Below are 21,178 nucleotides of genomic sequence, written 5' to 3'. Positions count from 1 at the left end.
TGTGTTAAGTCAGGGGTTCTGAAAAAAAATTAAAATTCACTTGCCATGGGGCCAGTGGATTTGAAAATTCACTGGCCATGGTGAAAAATTCACTTGCCCAATTTTAACTATTGATAAAACAAAACATAACTTTTTAATGTACATTTTGCATACTAAGATCACGTTTAATAAATTTGTCAATTTACACATGCTCAATGGGCATATTTTATGGTATATTTAGAAAAAAATACAAACAATTTTCATCAGTTTAGAATAAAGTTGCCTATTAATATTTAAAAATAATTGTTTCCACTAAAACCACCTAAGTTATAAAAACAATTCATGTTACCTTTTACAACAATTAACAGCATTAAAAACAAAATAATATTTTATCACTTTTTAATGAGTATATATTTATTTACTTATGAATGGGAACTCAAATTCAATATAAGTACATTCAAAATTTACACAATCTTGCAACCACTTAAAGGTGCTATATCATAGTTATATGTGAGCATCTGTTTGTGATAAAGATTCTCCAATAAAAATGTATTTTCTACTAGTAGATAAAATTATTTCCTATAATCATTTATGGGCATATAGTTAAAGGCATCTTCTTTTAATGTTAAATCAAAAGTTTATTAAGAAAATGATTTGCAATAGCTGTCATTGTGCAACATTGAGATAGCACCTTTAATACTAGTATAATAGATCACAGACTCAGAATTGTTCTTTACAGTTTTGCTGAAAAGTTACTTATAAATGACTACAAAGAATTTTGGAGAGGGATATAGGGGTAAACCATCATCAGAAACAGTCCCTCACATATTGTACATAACAGCAATGAAATTGACACATGTTGACCAAAATATGTTATAGTCTCTTCCAATAAAGGTCACAAATCACCTGTTTACTGACATCTTTCTTTTAATTTCAAGAGTAAACACCACCTCATACATCAATGATATCCCAAACAAGTAAATGCTAAATTAAGTAGAGTATCATTAAATAGATATTTACAAAATATTTACTTGTCAGTTTATTATGTAAGAAATAATCAACGAAAATAATTTTTATTATATTTCCGACAGTACTTTAGTACAAATTAGATATGGTACAGAAAAGATTTTCATCTGATGTGCAGTGAACTGAAAATCTGGTTTTGATGATTTAGTAATTATAATGCATCAGTGTCACCCCACATTGTACTTGCATGCATCATTTGATGGTTCTGCATGAATTAATAAGAAAGATATGACCCGATTAAGGATTTCCTTTAATGTGCAGTAATCTATCAAAATTAGGTGACAGTGACCTAGCGATGATGTGCAACACATCACCACCCAGAGTTGCAAGTGCATGCTGGGTTTGATGATCCTGTATATGAACTGATAATCTTGAAAGATATGCCCTGGTTAAGTACTTCCTTTAATGTGCAGTAATATGTAAAAAGTAGTTCACAACTTGACCTAGTAATATGTAAAAAGTAGTTCACAACTTGACCTAGTAATATGTAAAAAGTAGTTCACAACTTGACCTAGTAATGGTATCCAACACTCGTCCATCCCAATTTGTACTTGCATGCAAGGTTTGATCATCCTATAGTATGACCTGATACAGAAGATATGCCCTGTCCAAAGATTCACATGAATGCGCAGTAAAACGGGAAAAATAAAGTTTGTTTTGTTTAACCTTTAGACTACTGGATTAATTTTTGATAAAAACCACGTTGAGTGGGTACAAGTTTATAATTTTTACTCACATATATTTACTTAAATGTTTAATAAATACATAAAATAAAGTTCATATCTGAATCGGTTAAGTATTATTTTCGTGTATTTTTCAAATTTTTATGTTATTTTAGATCAGTTATTGTTGATTAAAATTACAATATTTTTTTTTTTTTAAATTGCGTTTACTTACGGGCATTTGTGGCCAGCTGTCCAGTATTTATGTCAATTATTCCCAGTAATAGTGGCTTTCTGACCGGAATTTTTTTTAAAAACAAACTACGATTCATATCCCAATATATCGTGATTTTCGTTATCACTAAAACGATCAAATTTATTATCAAATTACCTGTCACAATCAGCTATTGAAAAAGACCGCGACATGCCGCAAAAATACTTGCAGAAAACCACTTTTTGAACTCAAATTTCAAGCCATTGTACAGTGAAAAATCTAATTTTAAAGACACAAGAAGCTAAGCTGTTAATAAATCATTTCCGGTGAGTGTCGTGTGCAAAACGGCGGAAAATATGAATTGGGGAATGCACTGTATACAGTGTACAGTATGTCGACTGGCACGACGTCGGGTGAGATATCTTGCCTGCAGTAGTCAGAAGGTTAAAGACACCACTACTAGTTTAGGTGACATTAATTAATCAATCATAAGCTAAAAGCTACTAAAGCGGCTACATTTTTCCAGTTAGTAGCAAGGAAGCTTTAATATGCAGTTTTCCCCACAAAGGACAGCACATAACACAACCTTTGTTAAACCAGTTATGGGAGACTGATTGGGACAGAAAAAAACTTTGTTCTGAGCTAGATAAAACCTAAAATTAGGTCACAGTGACCTAGAAATTGGAGCTAGGTGATATACTTTATATACCGATCAGCATCGGTAACATGTCAATACTGATTTACCATACCGAGCAAATATCAAAACACCAAAATTTCGGTATTGAAAAATGTTTTACACTATTTAGTAAAACACTAACAATATATCTGACGAACACAAAATAGCTGAAATGAAGAGAGATGAAAGCCTTGTGTATGAAATTTAATTTTATTTAGATGAAATTAACAGGTGAGAGGACAACCCGAGCATGCATTGAAAGCAGAGTATTCAGAAAATACTGCTTGATATTGGTATCGTATCAATACCAAATACTGTACCAATACCGAGGTAAATCACCCCCAAAATACCGATATCGAACCTGAAATTTCAATACAGCCCAGCACTACTAGTAATGTTATGTGACACAATTCCATCCCAAGTTTTTTCTGTGCCACACTACAATACAACACGTCAAATGCAGGTGTATACAAAAACATTTAATAATTTACGTAAAAAGTGGTTGGCATCAACACATTATTCCACTAGCATATGGATTATATACACAAGAAAAAGTTGTGAAAGACACGTAATGAACATCCACTACTATGTACAAAACTGTCTAAAAGAGCCCTCAAAATTCGGATAATCTTCCAGCAGCTATTTCATACCGACAAAAAGTAAATAAATACCTAATAATGATAAAAAAAAACATGTTGCTGATGAAGTTTGTGGCAACACTGCCATGCCGTAGGATTTAAAATTTCATGGGAAACACTTTCTCGGTTTTGTGCCTTGTGGTTATGGGAACCCATTGAAAACTGTCATCAGGTTCCGTTGAATAGTCGTACTCGATATAATAATCATCGAAAACGAAATTTCAGTTCTGTAATTTTATAGAGACAGTACCAGAAACAATAGTTTCCGTGAAATCCAAGGACCTGCACTGCTGACTGCTGTCATGAATTTTGAGGGCCGTATGTATAACATGCTTTTTCTTGCCATCATGAATTTTTAGGGCCGTATGTATAACATGCTTTTTCTAAACTCCTAATTCTTTTTTAAATCAAGCACTCACCATCGTTCTTGTGTGGCGTGGTATGTCCAAATGATGACCTACTTCCCTCGCTCTCATGACGCTGCCTCCTCAAAGCAGCCTCGTTTGAAGAATACGAATGAGAACTGTTTTTCCGAACGTCCAAAAACGTACTACTATCCTTGTGACTGTTAGCACTGTCAGAATGAGAATTATTCCGTTGGCTCGTGCTAGTTCTATGTGACGTTGCATTACTGTTGGGGCTGTCCGCGGTATACCCCATCTTATGTCGGTCCAAGTGAGATTTGTCTGACTGTCTGACGGAGACGGTATCCGAATTACTCCGCGAATAACGGCTGTCCACCCTGTCCCTATCACTTGTGGAATGTTTACACCGGTCATCTGCAACTGAAAAAAACAACAAAATTTTAAAATACCATTTAAAACTATAAACTTTCAAAACTCTTCCATACCTAGCCGTGAAAAACAAATTGAGGAGTGATTAATTGCTCCTTTAACTTAATTATAGAAAGCAATTTCAGACATTACCATATTAAGCATTAATATTTATTTTACATTTCTTTAAAAAATATATCTAAAAATTCACATGCTACGGGGAGCCAAGAATGACTTCTAAAACTAGTCTAAGGGGAGAAAAAAGGGCAACCAGTTATACTCCCCATAAACATTCTTAATCAGGCATTGAAATTAGTCTATAATAGTCGTTCAGCTTACCAAGAATGGCAAAATACTACACAGTTGGGTGTTATCCAAATACAACATACAAGCCTTCTACATTAACTTTTCCACCTAGGATCCAGATGACGACTACTTGTATTTTTTAATATAGATAGTATGAAATGTTTTAGTCGCCAAATGAAAAAAAATTGGTCGCAATGTAGAGGGCTGCATACACAAACAAGTATGAATATAATAAGAAAGTGAGATGAATTAATAACAAGGCATTAAGAAATGTAAATTTTGATGAATTTGTTGAATGTTACCAGGTCCATTTTTGTGGTAATGTTATCAGTTACCACCCACTGTGATTATTTCAATGCCTAATGATGTTAATAAATTTTACACAGGAATTTATCCTGACATTCTGTTGGTCTGAAGATAGGCCCCTTTCCAAATGAAAGTATTAAAGAAAATTCCCAATTTCTACTTAACAAATTCGCAAAATATATATTTAATATATGTCTGTTGTAGTAAATTAATTTAACAGTGGCGTGAAAAATATCCCAAGTATGATTTACTTGTGCTAATTTTCCCAATTCCATCAGATATGGGACCATGACAAAAAATCCCGGATAAGTACCTGTTACAGTTAGCACAAGGTTTCAATTTTTACCACGGATTCTATGAACTATTAGTCTTAACTGAGCACACTTTGTAACCTCTAAAATAATGTAATTATTGTTTTTGGATTTCTTATGAATTTCTTAATACATTTCTAGATTACTTACTTCTACTTGAAGATGATGGGTGTGAAGATTTAATTGGAGTGCGACTTTCCTTTGTTCGACTGTTGTCTGGTGTTTGAGGACTGAAAAAGAACAGAAAGGTGTCTGAACAATATGTATTACTGTCAAGATAAAAGTAATGGTTTTGGGGTTGACCAAGAGGCTAAAGTTTGTTTTGTTTAACATCACCACTAGAACACATATATTTATCAATCATTGGTATTGGATGTCAAACAGTTGGTAATTCTGACATAGTCATGAAAGAGGAAACCTGCTACATTTTTTCATTAGTAGCACAGGATTTTTTATCTACACCATCCCACAGACAGGATAACACATACCACAGCCTTTGACATACCAGTCGTGGTGCACTGACTGGAATGAGAAATAGCCCAATTGGCACTTTTACCACTGGGCTAAGTCTTGTATTAAGGCCGTTTGTCACATTTAATGAATAAAAATATATTTTTTTTAAAAAGATGACAAACGCAAATATATGCACTTGAGATTGTTTTCTCTTTTCGTGAATACTTAACCTGACCTAACATTTTCCCCCATAACAATGGATGGTACAAACATCCCAACATAAGACTACAATTTTAGAGCACCCATGGTATCCTATTCCTTCAAACTAGTCCACTGACATGAGGGGTGGGGGTGGGGTTATGTGCGACAGGTCAAAGGTCAGGTTTTGTATGAAAAGAAAGTACTGTGATTCTAGAGCCTTTTTTTATATACATGACTTTGGAACTGATTCTACAGCAATTGTGGCTTTTATGATTTTATAAGCTCTACAGATGATGAAAATTTGAAAAGTATATTTTAAAACAGTACCGAGAAAAATAGTTTTTAGTGTTTTAAATTGTCATAAAAACATATCCTAACCTTTCTACCTATTCCACCTATTACAATGGACTGGTCTCAACAGTCAATTATTGACCAAAATTTTAAGCTGTGTTCGGAGTGTCCTAATTTTTAGAGCTTTTAAGACCAATAAAAAGAAAAGGACTTTTATACAGACAATTCTTTAAAAATCATTTGCACACAAAAAAAATAGAACAAATGTTGCTCTTCTGATCTACAAATAATCTTTAAGGAAATAATTTCTGTTAGTATAAAAATCAGGGTTTTTTTTCTACTAGTCTCAAAAGCTTTAAAAATAAGTTAGGCAATAATATTAAGAGACTGAAGATATGAAAATGCATATAGAGAGAGGTATATTTATATATGAAAAGAAATATCTTTAGGCGAAATAAATAACCTAATATACACTCTGAAAACAAGCCATTACCTTTCTGCACACTCTTTAGGTTTTTCCCACTGAGAAACTTCGGTTCTACAGTTGTAATAATATCTCTTTCCAGACGAGCTAATGTGCTCTGACCAGTCTCCAAATACCCTGACGGCTGACTTTTGTACCTGGAAATATACACAACAAATGTCTATTACAAATACTGCTGACGTTTGTACCTAGAAATATACACAACAAATGTCTATTACAAATACTGCTGACGTTTGTACCTATCAATATATACAACAAATGTCTATTACAAATACTGCTGACTTTTGTACCTAGAAATATACACAACAAATGTCTATTACAAATACTGCTGACTTTTGTACCTAGAAATATACACAACAAATGTCTATTACAAATACTGCTGACTTTTGTACCTAGAAATATACACAACAAATGTCTATTACAAATACTGCTGACTTTTGTACCTAGAAATATATACAACGACATCTATTACAAATACTGCTGACTTAAAATAAAAATAAAACAACAAACATCTATTACAAATGCGTATTCTTAGAAACTAACATTTCTTTTGGAGTACTACTGTTTGTCAACAAATACCTCAACTGCAGAGTTTTGTACACATTTACAGATACAACAAAACAGTTGAAATATGCCAAGATATTAGGTTATGTGTATAGTAATGAAATATTACTTCAACTCTGTGCTCCTTCTCTCCTCTTTGGTCTTTGGAATCTTTGATGGTCGACTTGGTGTAGCGGTCTTGATGGTTGTGCTGACCTGTGGAGGTGTTGCTTTGACCACTGCCCTGACCACTGCGGCCGCCAGAGGTGGACACCCCGTACACCTGGTTGTTGCTCTTTGTTTCTGGCACACTGACAGAACCTGAACTCGCAAAAACAACAGAAAGAGCAAAAATTGAGCACATTATTTTTTTCACAATGTTTTAGATGAATGAATGTTTAACGACACCTCAGCATATAAAATACATCGGTTATTGGGTGCTAAACTATGGTAAATGCAAAACTGAAATGATGAACCACATCAATATAAAACTGCAAGACTTAAATTAAAACACAGTATAAAGAACTGTGCAAAAAAAAAACCCACCCAAATATCACAGAAATAAAATTAAAATTTAGAATAAAAGTCAGTATCACAAAGAAATTGTACATAATGTTTTCAAAGCAGAATTTCAAAAGCCAATTTTTAAAATGTTTAGTTATAATCCTGTGACATTTGGCCTAGAATGAGAGTAAATCTAAAAGAATCATCGGATTTTAACGACACCCCAGCACAAAACTACACATCGACTACTGGGTGTCAAAGGTATACGAATAAGAGGAAATCTAAAGGTATACGAATAAGAGGAAATCTAAAGGTATACGAATAAGAGGAAATCTAAAGGTATACGAATAAGAGGAAATCTGCTGCCACCACATAGATTACACATACCAAGTAGTAGCAAGGTATACTTTTATATAAACATTGTTAAATGTATTTCGAATTTATTAAAATATTCAGTCACAAATTGAATGAAACTGTGTTGCATGGCAGTGATTTATTCATTTATGCATTTACCACAGTTTGACACCTAATAGCCAATGTATTTTTCGTGCTTGGGTGTCGTTAAACATTCATTCATTCAAAGTGATTTTATACCAAAATTGTGAGTTCGACATCGATAAATTCACAAAAAAATTGATAAACAATTCTTATAATTACAAACATAATTTGTTTAGTTAACAATACACATACATCAATTTTTAATGTCAACATATATTTGGGAAACTCACCCAAAATGAGTTGTTCTCAGTCCGTCTAGCCCATAAAAAGCTAAGTTAGGTAGGCTCTTGTTAACCAGCCTGCATATCGTAACCTTCTGACTACTGCAGGCGAGATATCTTGCCCGACATCACACGAGTCGACACCCAGTGTGTATTCACAAATTCATATTTCCTGCCATTTTGCACGTGACTGACCAGAAATAACGAATAGCTTAGATCAAGACTAAACAAATACTTGTTTGTTTACATTTGAACATTATTTTGTTTATTTATAAAACATTTAAAGTGAAAGTAGAGTAAAATTTATAAACTTGTAAACAACGTACTTTTTGTCAAAAATTAATTGAGTAGTCAGAAGGTTAAGCCAGCCCTCTACATTAACTTTTCCATCTAGGAGCCAGAAATATTTTAGTCACTACATGAAAAAAACCAGAAGAAGAAAAAAAACCGGTCACAATGTAGAAGTCTGTAAACCACAAGGCCCGAACCACTAACCTCGCTTTTCTTTATTCCTCTCAATATATGAAGACTTGTTGTGATATCGGGAACTGTTACGGCTGCCACTGCCGTCATCACTGGAGCGGTCGTCATCCCGATCGTACTTGTTCCGGTATACACCTCCAAAACTTTTCGACTGGTATGGCATGTTCTGAAAAACAGGTGGATACAAAAGTGAGTAACCCGTGTGTTAAAATGAAACCAAAAATAGTCAAAATAAAACAAGACAACGTAGACACACATACACAAATGTTTAAGTGGTTAAAATAACAAAACCATAACATCAGACTTTCGTTTATGAAAGATGTCTAAGCAGGACTGCCCTTTTGTCATCCCCTAAATTCAATAGGGAGGGAGTGAAATAGCATGCTCTCATTAATAAGTCAAAAATTGACACAGAGACTTTCAACTAAAGATGTGTCAACAAAGAAAGAAAGAAAGAAGTGTTTTATTTAATGATGCACTCAACACATTTTATTTACGGTTATATGGCGTCAGACATATGGTTCAGGACCACAGATTTTGAGAGGTAATCCGCTGTCGCCGCTACATGGGCTACTCTTCCGATTGGCAGCAAGGGATCTTTTATTTGCGATTCCCACAGGCAGGATAGCACAAACCATGGCCTTTGTTGAAACAGTTATGGATCACTGGTCGGTGCAAGTGGTTTACACCTACCCATTGAGCCTTGCGGAGCACTCACTCAGAAAGATGTGTCAACAAAACAAAATAGCAACATTGATAAATTTTACTCAATACTAGTAAATAAAACAAATTTAGGTGAATATATATCAGAACTTTTAGATCTCAATACGTTTAGACACAACAGGTTTGTTCATGACTGGTGTATCAATTTTTTTCGCCATGCTTAGACGACTACAATATCTATCGTATTTTACATTTTTGACCATGCATGGCAAAACATCCAACCGTGTGGACTGAGCGATCACCTGAGCTGATTTTACCTACTGACCAATGGAAACACAAAAACTGTCAGAAAGATTTTTGACATTAGTAAGCAAACTGGCTCAACACATTTGCTCATTGTGTGCATTAAAATTGTTACGAGCAAACATCTAAGTAAAAAGTCTCAAGTAACATTTTACTCAGCTGTTAGTTGACATTTTGTTTTCAAAATCTTGATTAACATTATTTCTAGTCAATTGAAAATCGATTAGCAAGTATTGTTTAATGTTTTAAAATTGTGTAACGATCTCTGAAACTTCACAAAATGTTCCCTGGGTAGGCTTTACACACCTGAGGGTGAGAATATCATAATTTATTTCTAATTCGGAGCTCGAAACAGCCTGTGGCCAGGTCGCCAAATGAGACCAATGTCCCATTTGGGCGACTTAAATACTAAAACATAATGGTGTAAGTCGCCCAAGTAATATTATTTGGTCGATCTTCTTTAGTTCTATAACGTATGAGCCACTATTAATATTTTTATTGCATATATTTATTCCACTTTAAAATCTTGCTCTTGGTTCGTTTACCATAATTTGCCAACATTCATTATTATTTTTTGGGACACCATATTTTTTGGCAAGTTTCGAGCCCTGCTAACTCACTTTTGCTAATTAGATACATTTTAAAACAACTTGTCAGATAAATGGTATCCAACAGCAAATCATGAATTCTTCTGTTTATAACATTTATCATAACACACACACACACACACAAACACACACATATAAAAATGTCATTATGTGAGAGATAAATGCCTAGTTCTATGACCAGGTCTGGCAGAGGCGGACTTGTAATGGGTCACACTCGCCAAAAGATGGAAAGTGGTGAGCATTTCTGCAATCATCTTTATTATTTTGCTTCGTTATATATGATACTTATTTGTTTATCAATCTGTGAGAAACTCGGGTCTCCTTGAACTGAACATTTGCATAATTTTATTTATAAAATTCTGGTAATCAATTTCATTTTAGTATATATATTTTTTGTCATGACCATGTAAATGATGTATATAAACAAAGTATCATTCTCACAAATTTCAAATGTCTGGAAGTGTTTTCTTGTCTCCATTTCCAAATTTAGTGGCCTAACAAATGTTAAAAAATTAATTTATGTTGCCAAGAAAAAAAGTGCCCCTACTAAGTGCTTATGGGTGTAAACTGTTTTGAATTGGACACTGCATGTCTTATACTTTGACACCGGCCTCGGTGGCAAGCCATCGGTCTACAGGCTGGTAGGTACTGGGTTCGGATCCCAGTCGAGGCATGGCATTTTTAATCCAGATACCGACTCCAAACCCTGAGTGAGTGCTTCGCAAGGCTTAATGGGTAGGTGTAAACCACTTGCACCGACCAGTGATCCATAACTGGTTCAACAAAGGCCATGGTTTGTGCTATCCTGCCTGTGGGAAGCGCAAATAAAAGATCCCTTGCTGCCTGTCGTAATAGAGTAGCCTATGTGTCGACTGCGTGTTTCTTCTATAAAACAGCATCAGAATGACCATATATGTTTGACGTCCAATAGCCGATGATAAGATAAAAAATCAATGTGCTCTATCGGCAGCGTTAAATAAAACAAACTTTACTTTTAAGAAGCAGTTCTACTGCTATAATTTATCTAAAAAAAAATTATATATATATATATCCATTAATTTCTAAGATATTAGGGAAGGTAATTTTACTCTCCGAACCTTCTGGCAGAAACCCTGCTATCTAGACATATATATCTATTAACTTTGATTTATTTTTGTGCTCATGTTCTAGCACATTATTTTTAGTACACAACTATTAGCAATCAATTGTGAATTTCATGTAAAGCCATCTAAACCCATCTACTCTATGATTATTCAACTTTTAGTGAATTCTGATTACATACATAAATGTCTTAGGGTCTAGGCTACGTCCATAGATATTAGCAATTTGGCAAATTTGCTGAGAAAATCTCTCAAAAATTCATGTTTCATTTAACCAAACAGCAAAAATATATACGACAGATGATTTTTTCGAATTAGTAATGAAATATGTTTGCCAAATTCAACTTTTATTTGCACTTAGCGACTGACAGCTTAAACCTTGTACCTGGTTACAATTTCTTACAAATCCTAATCTGTAATTTGGGCACATAATCAATTAAAATGTCATTGTAGGGACAATTTCCTTCAGTATAACATCGTGATTCGCTATGCAAGTTTCAAATATTGCTACCCAATTATAAAACTTCAATTTTTAATGGTCTAGAAATGTTGCTATAAAAATTTTGAAAATAAAAAATATTCTGCATTGTCAGTTACCGATTATAGATGGCTTGCATCCTCCTAGGCTAAAAATTTATGTTGTGGACAGGGAAGAAATGTTTATTTAATGACGCACTCAACACATTTTATTTACGGTTATATTGTGTCAGACATATGGTTAAGGACCACACAGATTTTGAGAGGAAACCCGCTGTCGCCACTTCATGGGCTACTCTTTCCGATTAGCAGCAAGGGATCTTTTATTTGCACTTACCACAGGCAGGATAGCACAAACCATGGCCTTCGTTGAACCAGTTATGGATCACTGGTCGGTGCAAGTGGTTTACACGTACCCACTGAGCCTTGCGGTGTACTCACTCAGGGTTTGGAGTCGGTATCTGGATTAAAAATCCCAGGGCTCTACTGGTATCCGAACCCAGTACCGACCAGCCTGTTGACCAATGGCCTAACCACGACGCCACCGAGGCCGGTTGGACTGGGAAGCAAATGCCAAAAGTGAGAAGCAGTTCTAGAATTTGTCTTAAAATTGCACTCAGGGCTCGAACTTAATGACAGCACAATTGAGACATTAACTGCAGTAGGTCAGAGGCTTTACTGCTGGAATATATTTTACCCCTGGATAAAAATAACTGCCATCAGTTGTAGGGATATTTTTAATTTTTATATTTGTTGCAAACATTACTGCATTAATCTAGCTGTAGGCAGGCTCCAAATTGCTATAAGTTAGCATTTTGCCTGTGACAAAAACATTTCAACAGTAATCTCAAATTGATAAAAATCATTTGCAAAACAGGTACTCCAGGTACTTATCTTATTGTGATATAATATACTTGAAAAGTGTTCGCTTGGGTTATATGTTTTACATCAAACTAAAATTACCATTGCCAATAGTTAGTTGTCTATTATTTGGTGATTTGAGCCAACATTTGATGAAAGAAAGTTCCATTTTGAAAGCTAGATTAGGGCCTGAATGATCAGCCCTCTGAGAATAAAAAAATTATGAAAACCATTTACTGGTTACACAAAACTAAATTCAGGTAACCAAGTGTGCAATTTTGAGGAGAGTCTGGGAGCCCGAGGCTCACACATATCATACAAGATTCTCTAGATTAACGAACATATAAGCCTGCATGGCTTGTAAAAAAATATTTGTACAAATTACATGGATTCTTCAAAATGACAGAGTCAACATATATCTCAAAATCATAACTAGTCTTGAATAGCGATCTTTTCCATGGTTTCATGCAAAACATTTAGCATACCTTCTGTTTTACTGGACCATGCATGGCAGGGCTCGCTGGGTTGGTGGCGGGCTCTAAAGATTTGCAAACAGCAAATAACACTTTAAATATTTTTAAACCAAAATTGCACTGGGTGTAACTCCATCTTGTTTTTGTGTAACCGGTCATGACCATGGATGTAAGTAATATTCTATGTCTTGTGCACACACGAAAAATTGGGTTTGTAAAACTAGACTTGTTTGAGAGACGCAAAAACGATAAATCTCGTTCAAGCCATTTTCAGACGTCGGAACACGACGTTGCAATTTAGTTCAAAATCACTGTGAATATTAATATGTCATAATGATGACATTATTTTCTGGATCTATTGTATAGGTTTAGTATGTGTAAACAGTTGTGTTACCGTTAGTGGTATCAGACTCCCAACTGATCAGTTGGTAGGCGTGGTTAGTAAAGATATGATGGTTTTGTCTGGGAGTGTACGGTCAGCACAATCTTCAAGTTGGCAATACTGGTAGTGTACATTAGTGTTGTGATGCGTTGTTGTCTTGAAAATAAACCATGTGCAATCAATATATGTACGTATTGTATTACTGCGTAGTCCTTGAAATCAAGAGTTGTCACGACATGCTTAATTTTTTCTGTGGAATAATTGTAAAGTTTTGAGGTTGTTAATATACATATACTAGTATATGCGTTTGTTTACATATGATTAGGTATTATATGTCAACATACTGGGATGTATACATTATATTAATTAAACATGAAATAATAATGATGATAGTTTGCTGTGCCAGTCTACAACCTGTTGTTACCAAGTTTGTTGGCAGTGTGTTAGTTGTGTTTTATGTTACCATTTTCATGTTTTTAGTTTGAATAAACTCAAAACATGACCACTTTGCAGACTTCATATTTCAGACCGTTGAAGAATCTCTGCCCCTCCCTTTTTAAACGGCACATTTTCAGTGCGTCGATTACCTGGTGCAGATGGGAGTCTTTTCTGTCAGCATACCTGAAAAATAGGAAAAAACATAATTTACTTTTTGTACAACTGACCCAGACGAATAATTGGCATTTTGATAAAATGGATTTTTTTTCTCCAAATTTTGACAACAAAGATGGCGGACGGTTACAGGAATCTGACATATAGCCATTTGTAGAAAATATGTTTACCCATCATTGAGTCTGGGGAGTTTCCTTGCATGCATTACCATTAATGCTTTTAGAAAAATAGTATTTTGCACTGCAAAGAAACGTTAATTTGATGTTTAGAAGCTGTTTTGTAGCAGCCTACGCGTCTGCATTCGACTCATTTGACGCCATATTACATCCGGGGACCCGTACTTTCTCCTTAAATATATTAATTAACTTGTAAAAAATATTTTTCAATTCAACCACAGTATTTCTAATGCTGGTATATAGAAGACTGCTATTTAAATATTTAAAATAAATCAAAACCAATACATCAAGTGCAAAAGAAATATCACGTGACTGCAGAGTTTTCGGTGCTTGTGTTCAAGGTTAGAAGCTGGGTCATTAGGTCAACCGACGACGTGTTATGTCAATAAAGCTGACTGTATAGCCTATCTACTTCCTCCCGTTCCACAGAAAATGTTAAAGTTTGTTTTGTATAACGACATCACTAGAGCACATTGATTCATTAATGGCTACTGGGTGTCAAAAATGTGGTATTTCTGACAATTGGATATAGTCTTGGAGGAAACCTGTTAACTTGTCCTGTTGTTATATACTCTTCAAAAAAAGTAACGCAAAAATGAAATTTTCCTAATAAATATGGATGTGTGGAAACATTGTGTTCCGAACGCTAAGTATGTTGTGTAATGGAGCGTACCAAATGCATTTTCACCAGCAAAGTTGTTCGGAATTTCATGACCTTGAAGACAGGTGTGAAAAAGTTAACAATCGCAAAACCGCACCTGCGGTCAATTCAGCGATTTGAAAGGTCGGCATGGTGTGCACGTGCAAGAGGCACAAGAAGCCCTATAAAAGTGCAGGGTTCAGGACTTAGCTGTACTCAGTTTAAAACTGTCAGCGTAGCTTTCACAATGCCAAAACTGAATGAAGAACAGAGGAACAACGCCGTCGGACAATTGGAAGCAGGCGAATCCCAATCAGAGGTTGCGAGGCTTTTCAATGTGTACCCTAGCACCATTTCAAGATTATGGAACCGCTACCAGGCACATGGATCAACACGTGACCTTCGCAGATCCGGTAGACCACGTGTCACCACTCCTGCCCAGGATCGCTACATCCGGTTGCGCCACCTACGCCAAAGGACGACCACGGCTACCTCCACTCAATCTGCAATACCGGGACTGCGTAGGATCTCTGACCAGACTGTCCGGAACCGTCTACGAGAGGCAGGATTGCGACCCAGACGTCCTGTTAGAGGCGTGATTTTAACCCAGCAGCATCGACAGCTTCGACTACAATGGTGTCAAGCACACAGGGTATGGCCTCAAAGACGATGGAGACACGTGTGGTTCAGCGACGAATCGCGATTCATGCTCCGCAGACAGGATGGAAGGGCACGTGTCTACCGCCGAAGAGGTGAACGTTTTGCACGCAATTGCATACAGGAAGTGGACAGATTTGGTGGAGGAAGTGTGATGATGTGGGCAGCCATCTCTTACAACGCCAGGACAGACTTGGTACACATCAGGGGGAACTTGACAGCACAGCGCTATGTGGACGAGATCTTGCGCCCGTACGTCGTTCCCAACATGGCCAACGGCAACACTGTTTTCCAGCAGAACAATGCCCGTCCTCATACAGCGCGCATCACCACAGCCTTCCTAGCAAACAACAACATCAATGTTCTTCCATGGCCCTTCATATCCCCAGATTTAAACCCAATCGAGCATTTGTGGGATGAACTGGATAGACGTTTGCGACGACGACAACCCCAACCTCAGACACTACAACAGCTGGCTGCCGCTTTGGAGGCCGAGTGGGCTACAATTCCGCAGGATGTCATCCGTTATCTGATTGCTTCGATGGGCAGGAGGTGCCAGGCCGTACTCGACTCTCATGGGGGTCACACTCGTTACTGACTGTACGTGACGTCAAACGGGACCTTGGGAACTTGGATGGCTGTTACAACAGCCTCTGTCAATGTTGTTTATCTGTGTCAAATTGCAAGTTTCTGCCATGTTTCTTTCATGTATTAAACGATTTAGAAACATACAATGAAAATCTGACTTTGCGTTACTTTTTTTGAAGAGTATAGTTAACCGCAAGGGATCTTTCCACTAATATCAAGCCTGTAGGAATGATATATGGAGTGTGGGTAATGGTGGGGGGATGGGGGGGGGGGGGGAGGCGCGGAGCAACATCCCGTGGAGGGGAGCACAGACTGCAGGGTGGGGGTACAAGTCAGATTTTTATTTTTATTTATATAGAGTATTAAAAAAAAACCCACGTACAGCCGCCCCCTCCCCCGGGTTCCTATAGGCTCAGGTGCGGATGGGGTGTGAGGTGTGTCACAGTGTCTTGTGACCCTTCGTTTGAAGAAAGTTAAGGTTCACAAGCCTGCCGTGACCCCTAAATATATTTTTATTCATATTCAGTTGCACAGTAGCTACATAACATACTGCATTTAAAAAAAAAAAGAAAAAAAAGAAAGAAATGTTTTATTTAACGACGCACTCAACACATTTTATTTACGGTTATATGGCGTTAGACATATGGTTAAGGACCACACAGATTTTGAGAGGAAACCCGCTGTCGCCACTACATGGGCTACTCTTTCCGATTAGCAGCAAGGGATCTTTTATTTGCGCTTCCCACAGGCAGGATAGCACAAACCACGGCCTTTATTGAACCAGTTATGGATCACTGGTCGGTGCAAGTGGTTTACACCTACCCATTGAGCCTTGCAGTGATTCTTTTGCAACCCTATATAGGCCTAGCTGTTTGGTAGTAGGCCTAATGCTAATGTAAATAAATGTTGTTATCCAAATTCGGGCATTTTCGTTTAATTGGGGCAAAAGCCAGCTTGCCCTCAACAAAAATAGGAGCACGTAGGCTACTCCTTTATGGATTATTAAAGTACATAGTTCTGCGCTACTTTTATTGAATTGCCGAAGACGTTACCATAAAAACGTCAACATTCCTTTGACGTGACGTCAACAATGCTTTGACGTTTTAATATGCTTATTGGTGCCAACGCGATACTACGCACATTTTTTTCTGAATATAGTTTAACTTATGTGCAAAGAGATCGCTGTTTGACATTTACAATTATATTTATTTTAAATGTGTGTAACTTTAAAATATCTGTACATCTAATACTACTTAGTATGACATCTAGCTCAGGGCTAGCTCTGGCACTCGCCAAATTCACCAATTGCGAATTTTGAAAGCAGTTGGCGAATTATATTTTAATTTGGCGAAATAATTTTATGTAATAATTGACATTTTTTAGAAAATAACTGTTGAATTCTGCAATTTTTAAACTTTAATAAACAATTTGGCGAAATGTTTTGCTCACCCCGAGCTAGCCCTATAGCTACCGTGCTGTTCTGTTCCAGTATTTCCTGCAAATATATAACCTGTGGATATATGAATAGAGATACTTGATTGATTGGTTATTTGTTTAATTATTTCTTTATTAGAACTATAGGGCCTCCACGAGTTCAACATATTGGACTCGAGTAGGCCTACTCGAGGGTCAAACTTGACCCGGACTCAAGTAGGCCTACCCAACACTTACACTATAGATGATAATGAGACTAAGGAATAAAGTAAAATAGCATTATGCATATTAAATCCAGCGCTGAACATGGACGCCAAGTCGTGCCATTGTACTGCATTCCACACATTTGACTTTTGTTTTCCCTTCATGTCTCATAGTCCTATAATGTAGACGGCATTTTTCCGGCAAGCATATAGAAAAATGACGTTACAAATTTATAATTTCTTCTTCAGCGTTCGATTGGTTGTATTATATCCTTTGTTCCGTGAGAGTCGTAAAAAGGGATGTGAGGCGTAGATCTTTCCACCCCTCGCCCGACCTGATCGGGCTGCTGGTGCTCCCTTGCACCTGCCAGTGCAGGCGGTCCCTCCTCTCCCACCCCCACCTTTCCTGTTATGGACGGAGGAGCCGGCTAAGGCCGGCTCTTGTGCCCACGACAGGCGTGCGCTACAACAGCTTGTTCTGAATGTACACGTAAAACACTATGACCTGACCTGATCTGTAGATCTTTTGCAGATCCCCACAGCTTGGCATCCATCGTAGTACTCACAGGCCAGATTTGTTACCTCTCTCTGTTGTAGAGTGGACAGGACTGCAGGAAGTGCTGTGGTGTTTGGTCATCTTTTCCACAATTACAGTTCTCTTCCTTAAACGGGTACTCGAGTCCTGTGAACGGACTCGAGTCTCGCTAGATCGATGGGGTAGGAGGTGGGTGCGCAGTTATTTTGTGTTGGAGTAGTGGGGCACCCGCATTGGGAGGAGGAATCCATACTGTTAGTGAAAGAAAGAAAGAAATGTTTTATTTAACGACGCACTCAACACATTTTATTTACGGTTATATGGCATCAGACATATGGTAAAGAACCACACAGATATTGAGAGAGGAAACCCGCTGTCGCCACTTCATGGGCTACTCTTTTCGATTAGCAGCAAGGGATCTTTTATTTGCACCACCCCACAGACAGGATAGTACATACCACGGCCTTTGATATACCAGTTGTGGTGCACTGGCTGGAACGAGAAATAGCCCAATGAGTTCAGCGACGGGGATCGATCCCAGACCGACCGCGCACCAAGCGAACGCTTTACCACTGGGCTACATCCCGCCCCATACTGTCAGTGAGTCGTGTTATGGGGCGACAGGTACATAAAAAATATTTGGGGAAAAAGAGGAAGGGACTGGTGGGCATTGCCCCCATGCCCTCACCACAATACATATTAATAAAGGATACAAGAAATGCTCGCTAGGTTAATTCAAAATTACCAAATGTTTGACATCCAATAGCCGATGATTAACAAATCAATGTGCTCTAGTGGTGTCGTTAGACAAACCAAACTTTATTGCCCTTATTACACTTAGATTGCAAATTTTCACGCTTAAGAAACTATTGCATGTTCAAAACTGATTACTGTTATGAAGTATATTTAGATAGCATATTTTGTACAGAATATAGGATTGCTTTGTTTAATTAAAAAAAAAATTAAAATTGAAGATGAATATCATTTTTGACTTGTTTGTCCTTGCTATCGTGGTATTAGACTGCGATTCTTAATGAAATATTATTTATTCTTGGTCATTCTGTAACAAGTTTGTAATTTGATCGACATTAAAATCAAGGAAAATTGTTCTTGTTTCCTCCTCTACGACTAGGCCTCTACTAAATTATCAACATTATTACTACACCTAACATTCTTATTAATTAATCATTACTATTTATATATTGTTTCAGTTTTGTTTTGCATTTTTGCATTTTAAAAATATAGCTTGATACCATATTTTATTTAGATATATATTTGTAAGACTATTGTATCAATAACCACCAGAACCGGTTTATCCTAGTAGCACATGTAGCACGTGCTACAGTCCCCACGCTTCAGGGGACACCGCGGTGATGTGTAAGCCTACATTTAATTTCCCCAGGTCGTTTTTCCTCTCTCTCCGCTGTTACTTGTGTTATAGGCCCCGTGGATCCTTAAACCGTCTCTGTTACCCAGCAATGTATTTTGTATGTGTCACGGGGATCCTATAATACCCGTAACTGAATAAAACACGATTATCCAAATATCTCTCCTAACTGTATATCTAACAGATCTCTCTGTATCGGGCAGTCTATACCCGCGTGGCTCGTCTCTAGGTATGAACAGAGATAAGATCTTATATAAAGTATATATAATATAGCACGTTTAGTTCACTAGAAAACACAACAAAAACACAATACACTTTGGAATCTGTATAAATCTACGCCGACAAATGTACTGCCGCGGTAGTTAATTAACAACAACAAATAATAACAACCCAGAACTGATCACTTAATTAGTTAATCTCTAGGTGTCTAGTTTACACAATATGCTAATCACTTCACCGTGACACAACACCTACACGTGTGATAATTGAGAAACGCTTCCAGGAGAACTTAATTAATAAAGGAATTACAACTCTATTCCTAACTGGTTAATTTTTAATTAACCCTTAACTACTCATTCAGTAACGTGTGATAATTGAGAAACGCTGCCAGGGGAACTTAATTAATAAAGGAATTACAACTCTATTCCTAACTGGTTTATTTTTAATTAACCCTTAACTACCCATTCAGTAACGTGTGATAATTGAGAAACGCTGCCAGAGGAACTTAATTAATAAAGGAATTACAACTCTATTCCTAACTGGTTAATTTTTAATTAACCCTTAACTACTCATTCAGTAACCTTGTAACACAGAATTAATACTGGTACCTATCACAATAAAGACAATAACCTACAGTTTACCTAGGTCCTCTAGGATGACTGGCTAAGCTTTAATAATTATTTAGACAGTGAGCCTACAGTTTACTGCGTCAGATGACCGGCAGCACCGTCTAAATAATATTGGTATATTACAGTATTAAAATATTTAAAGTCACATCAATCATATCAAGGTTATACAACAGAGCAGAAATAATATATAATTACCACGTCCGGACTGAACTTATATATTTCGTTCAGTGGACGACGTCCGTTTCCCCTGTAGCCTTCCTATGTTTCTCCCTGATATCTCTAAAACCCTAGCTATTTATCATAAAAGCCGAATATTGCCTGGGGGTACAACGCGGTCCTCCCCCTATCAAGTGATATTTCCACAGCGATATTTAGATCATCAGACTTGCTGACGCCTAGTCCGCCAGCAATACCCCGATCGTACCGAACTAGCGGAGGTATTACGTAACTACTGGTCACATGGCCTCCACACCTGGACTGGGTGTGTATTAGAGAGAGCTCGACGACCGTCACGCAGAGGTATTACGTAACAAAGTGCCCACCTGGACTTAAGTGCATATTGGAACTGCACACGGCCCTCTAAAACAATTAATATCGCCACAGGCGAAAACAAAATTAAGAGCATGTTCCGTCACAGTATGTTTCAGCCAATGGCTGATTTC

General features: G+C 36.9%; 1 protein-coding gene across 1 annotated transcript in view; it reads right to left on the bottom strand.

The window, feature by feature from the left end:
- Window positions 1–14,359, bottom strand: part of LOC121387863 (WW domain-containing adapter protein with coiled-coil homolog) — a 35,407-nt gene extending 21,048 nt beyond the window's left edge. Inside the window, exons 1-7 of the mRNA XM_041519091.1 lie at window positions 14,219–14,359; window positions 14,024–14,057; window positions 8,582–8,735; window positions 6,994–7,184; window positions 6,330–6,457; window positions 5,042–5,121; window positions 3,615–3,980 (exon numbers count right to left, since the gene is read on the bottom strand). Coding sequence (XP_041375025.1) covers window positions 3,615–3,980; window positions 5,042–5,121; window positions 6,330–6,457; window positions 6,994–7,184; window positions 8,582–8,735; window positions 14,024–14,057; window positions 14,219–14,259 — 994 coding nt within the window. The 5' untranslated portion in view covers window positions 14,260–14,359. The remainder of the gene's footprint in view (window positions 1–3,614; window positions 3,981–5,041; window positions 5,122–6,329; window positions 6,458–6,993; window positions 7,185–8,581; window positions 8,736–14,023; window positions 14,058–14,218) is intronic.
- Between the last annotated feature and the right edge of the window lie 6,819 nt (window positions 14,360–21,178).

This window comes from Gigantopelta aegis, chromosome 13 (genome assembly GCF_016097555.1).
Source record: "Gigantopelta aegis isolate Gae_Host chromosome 13, Gae_host_genome, whole genome shotgun sequence".
Classification (NCBI taxonomy): domain Eukaryota; kingdom Metazoa; phylum Mollusca; class Gastropoda; order Neomphalida; family Peltospiridae; genus Gigantopelta; species Gigantopelta aegis.
The sequence above is the reverse complement of the archived record's forward strand: the minus strand, read 5'-3'. Positions and strand labels throughout refer to the sequence as shown.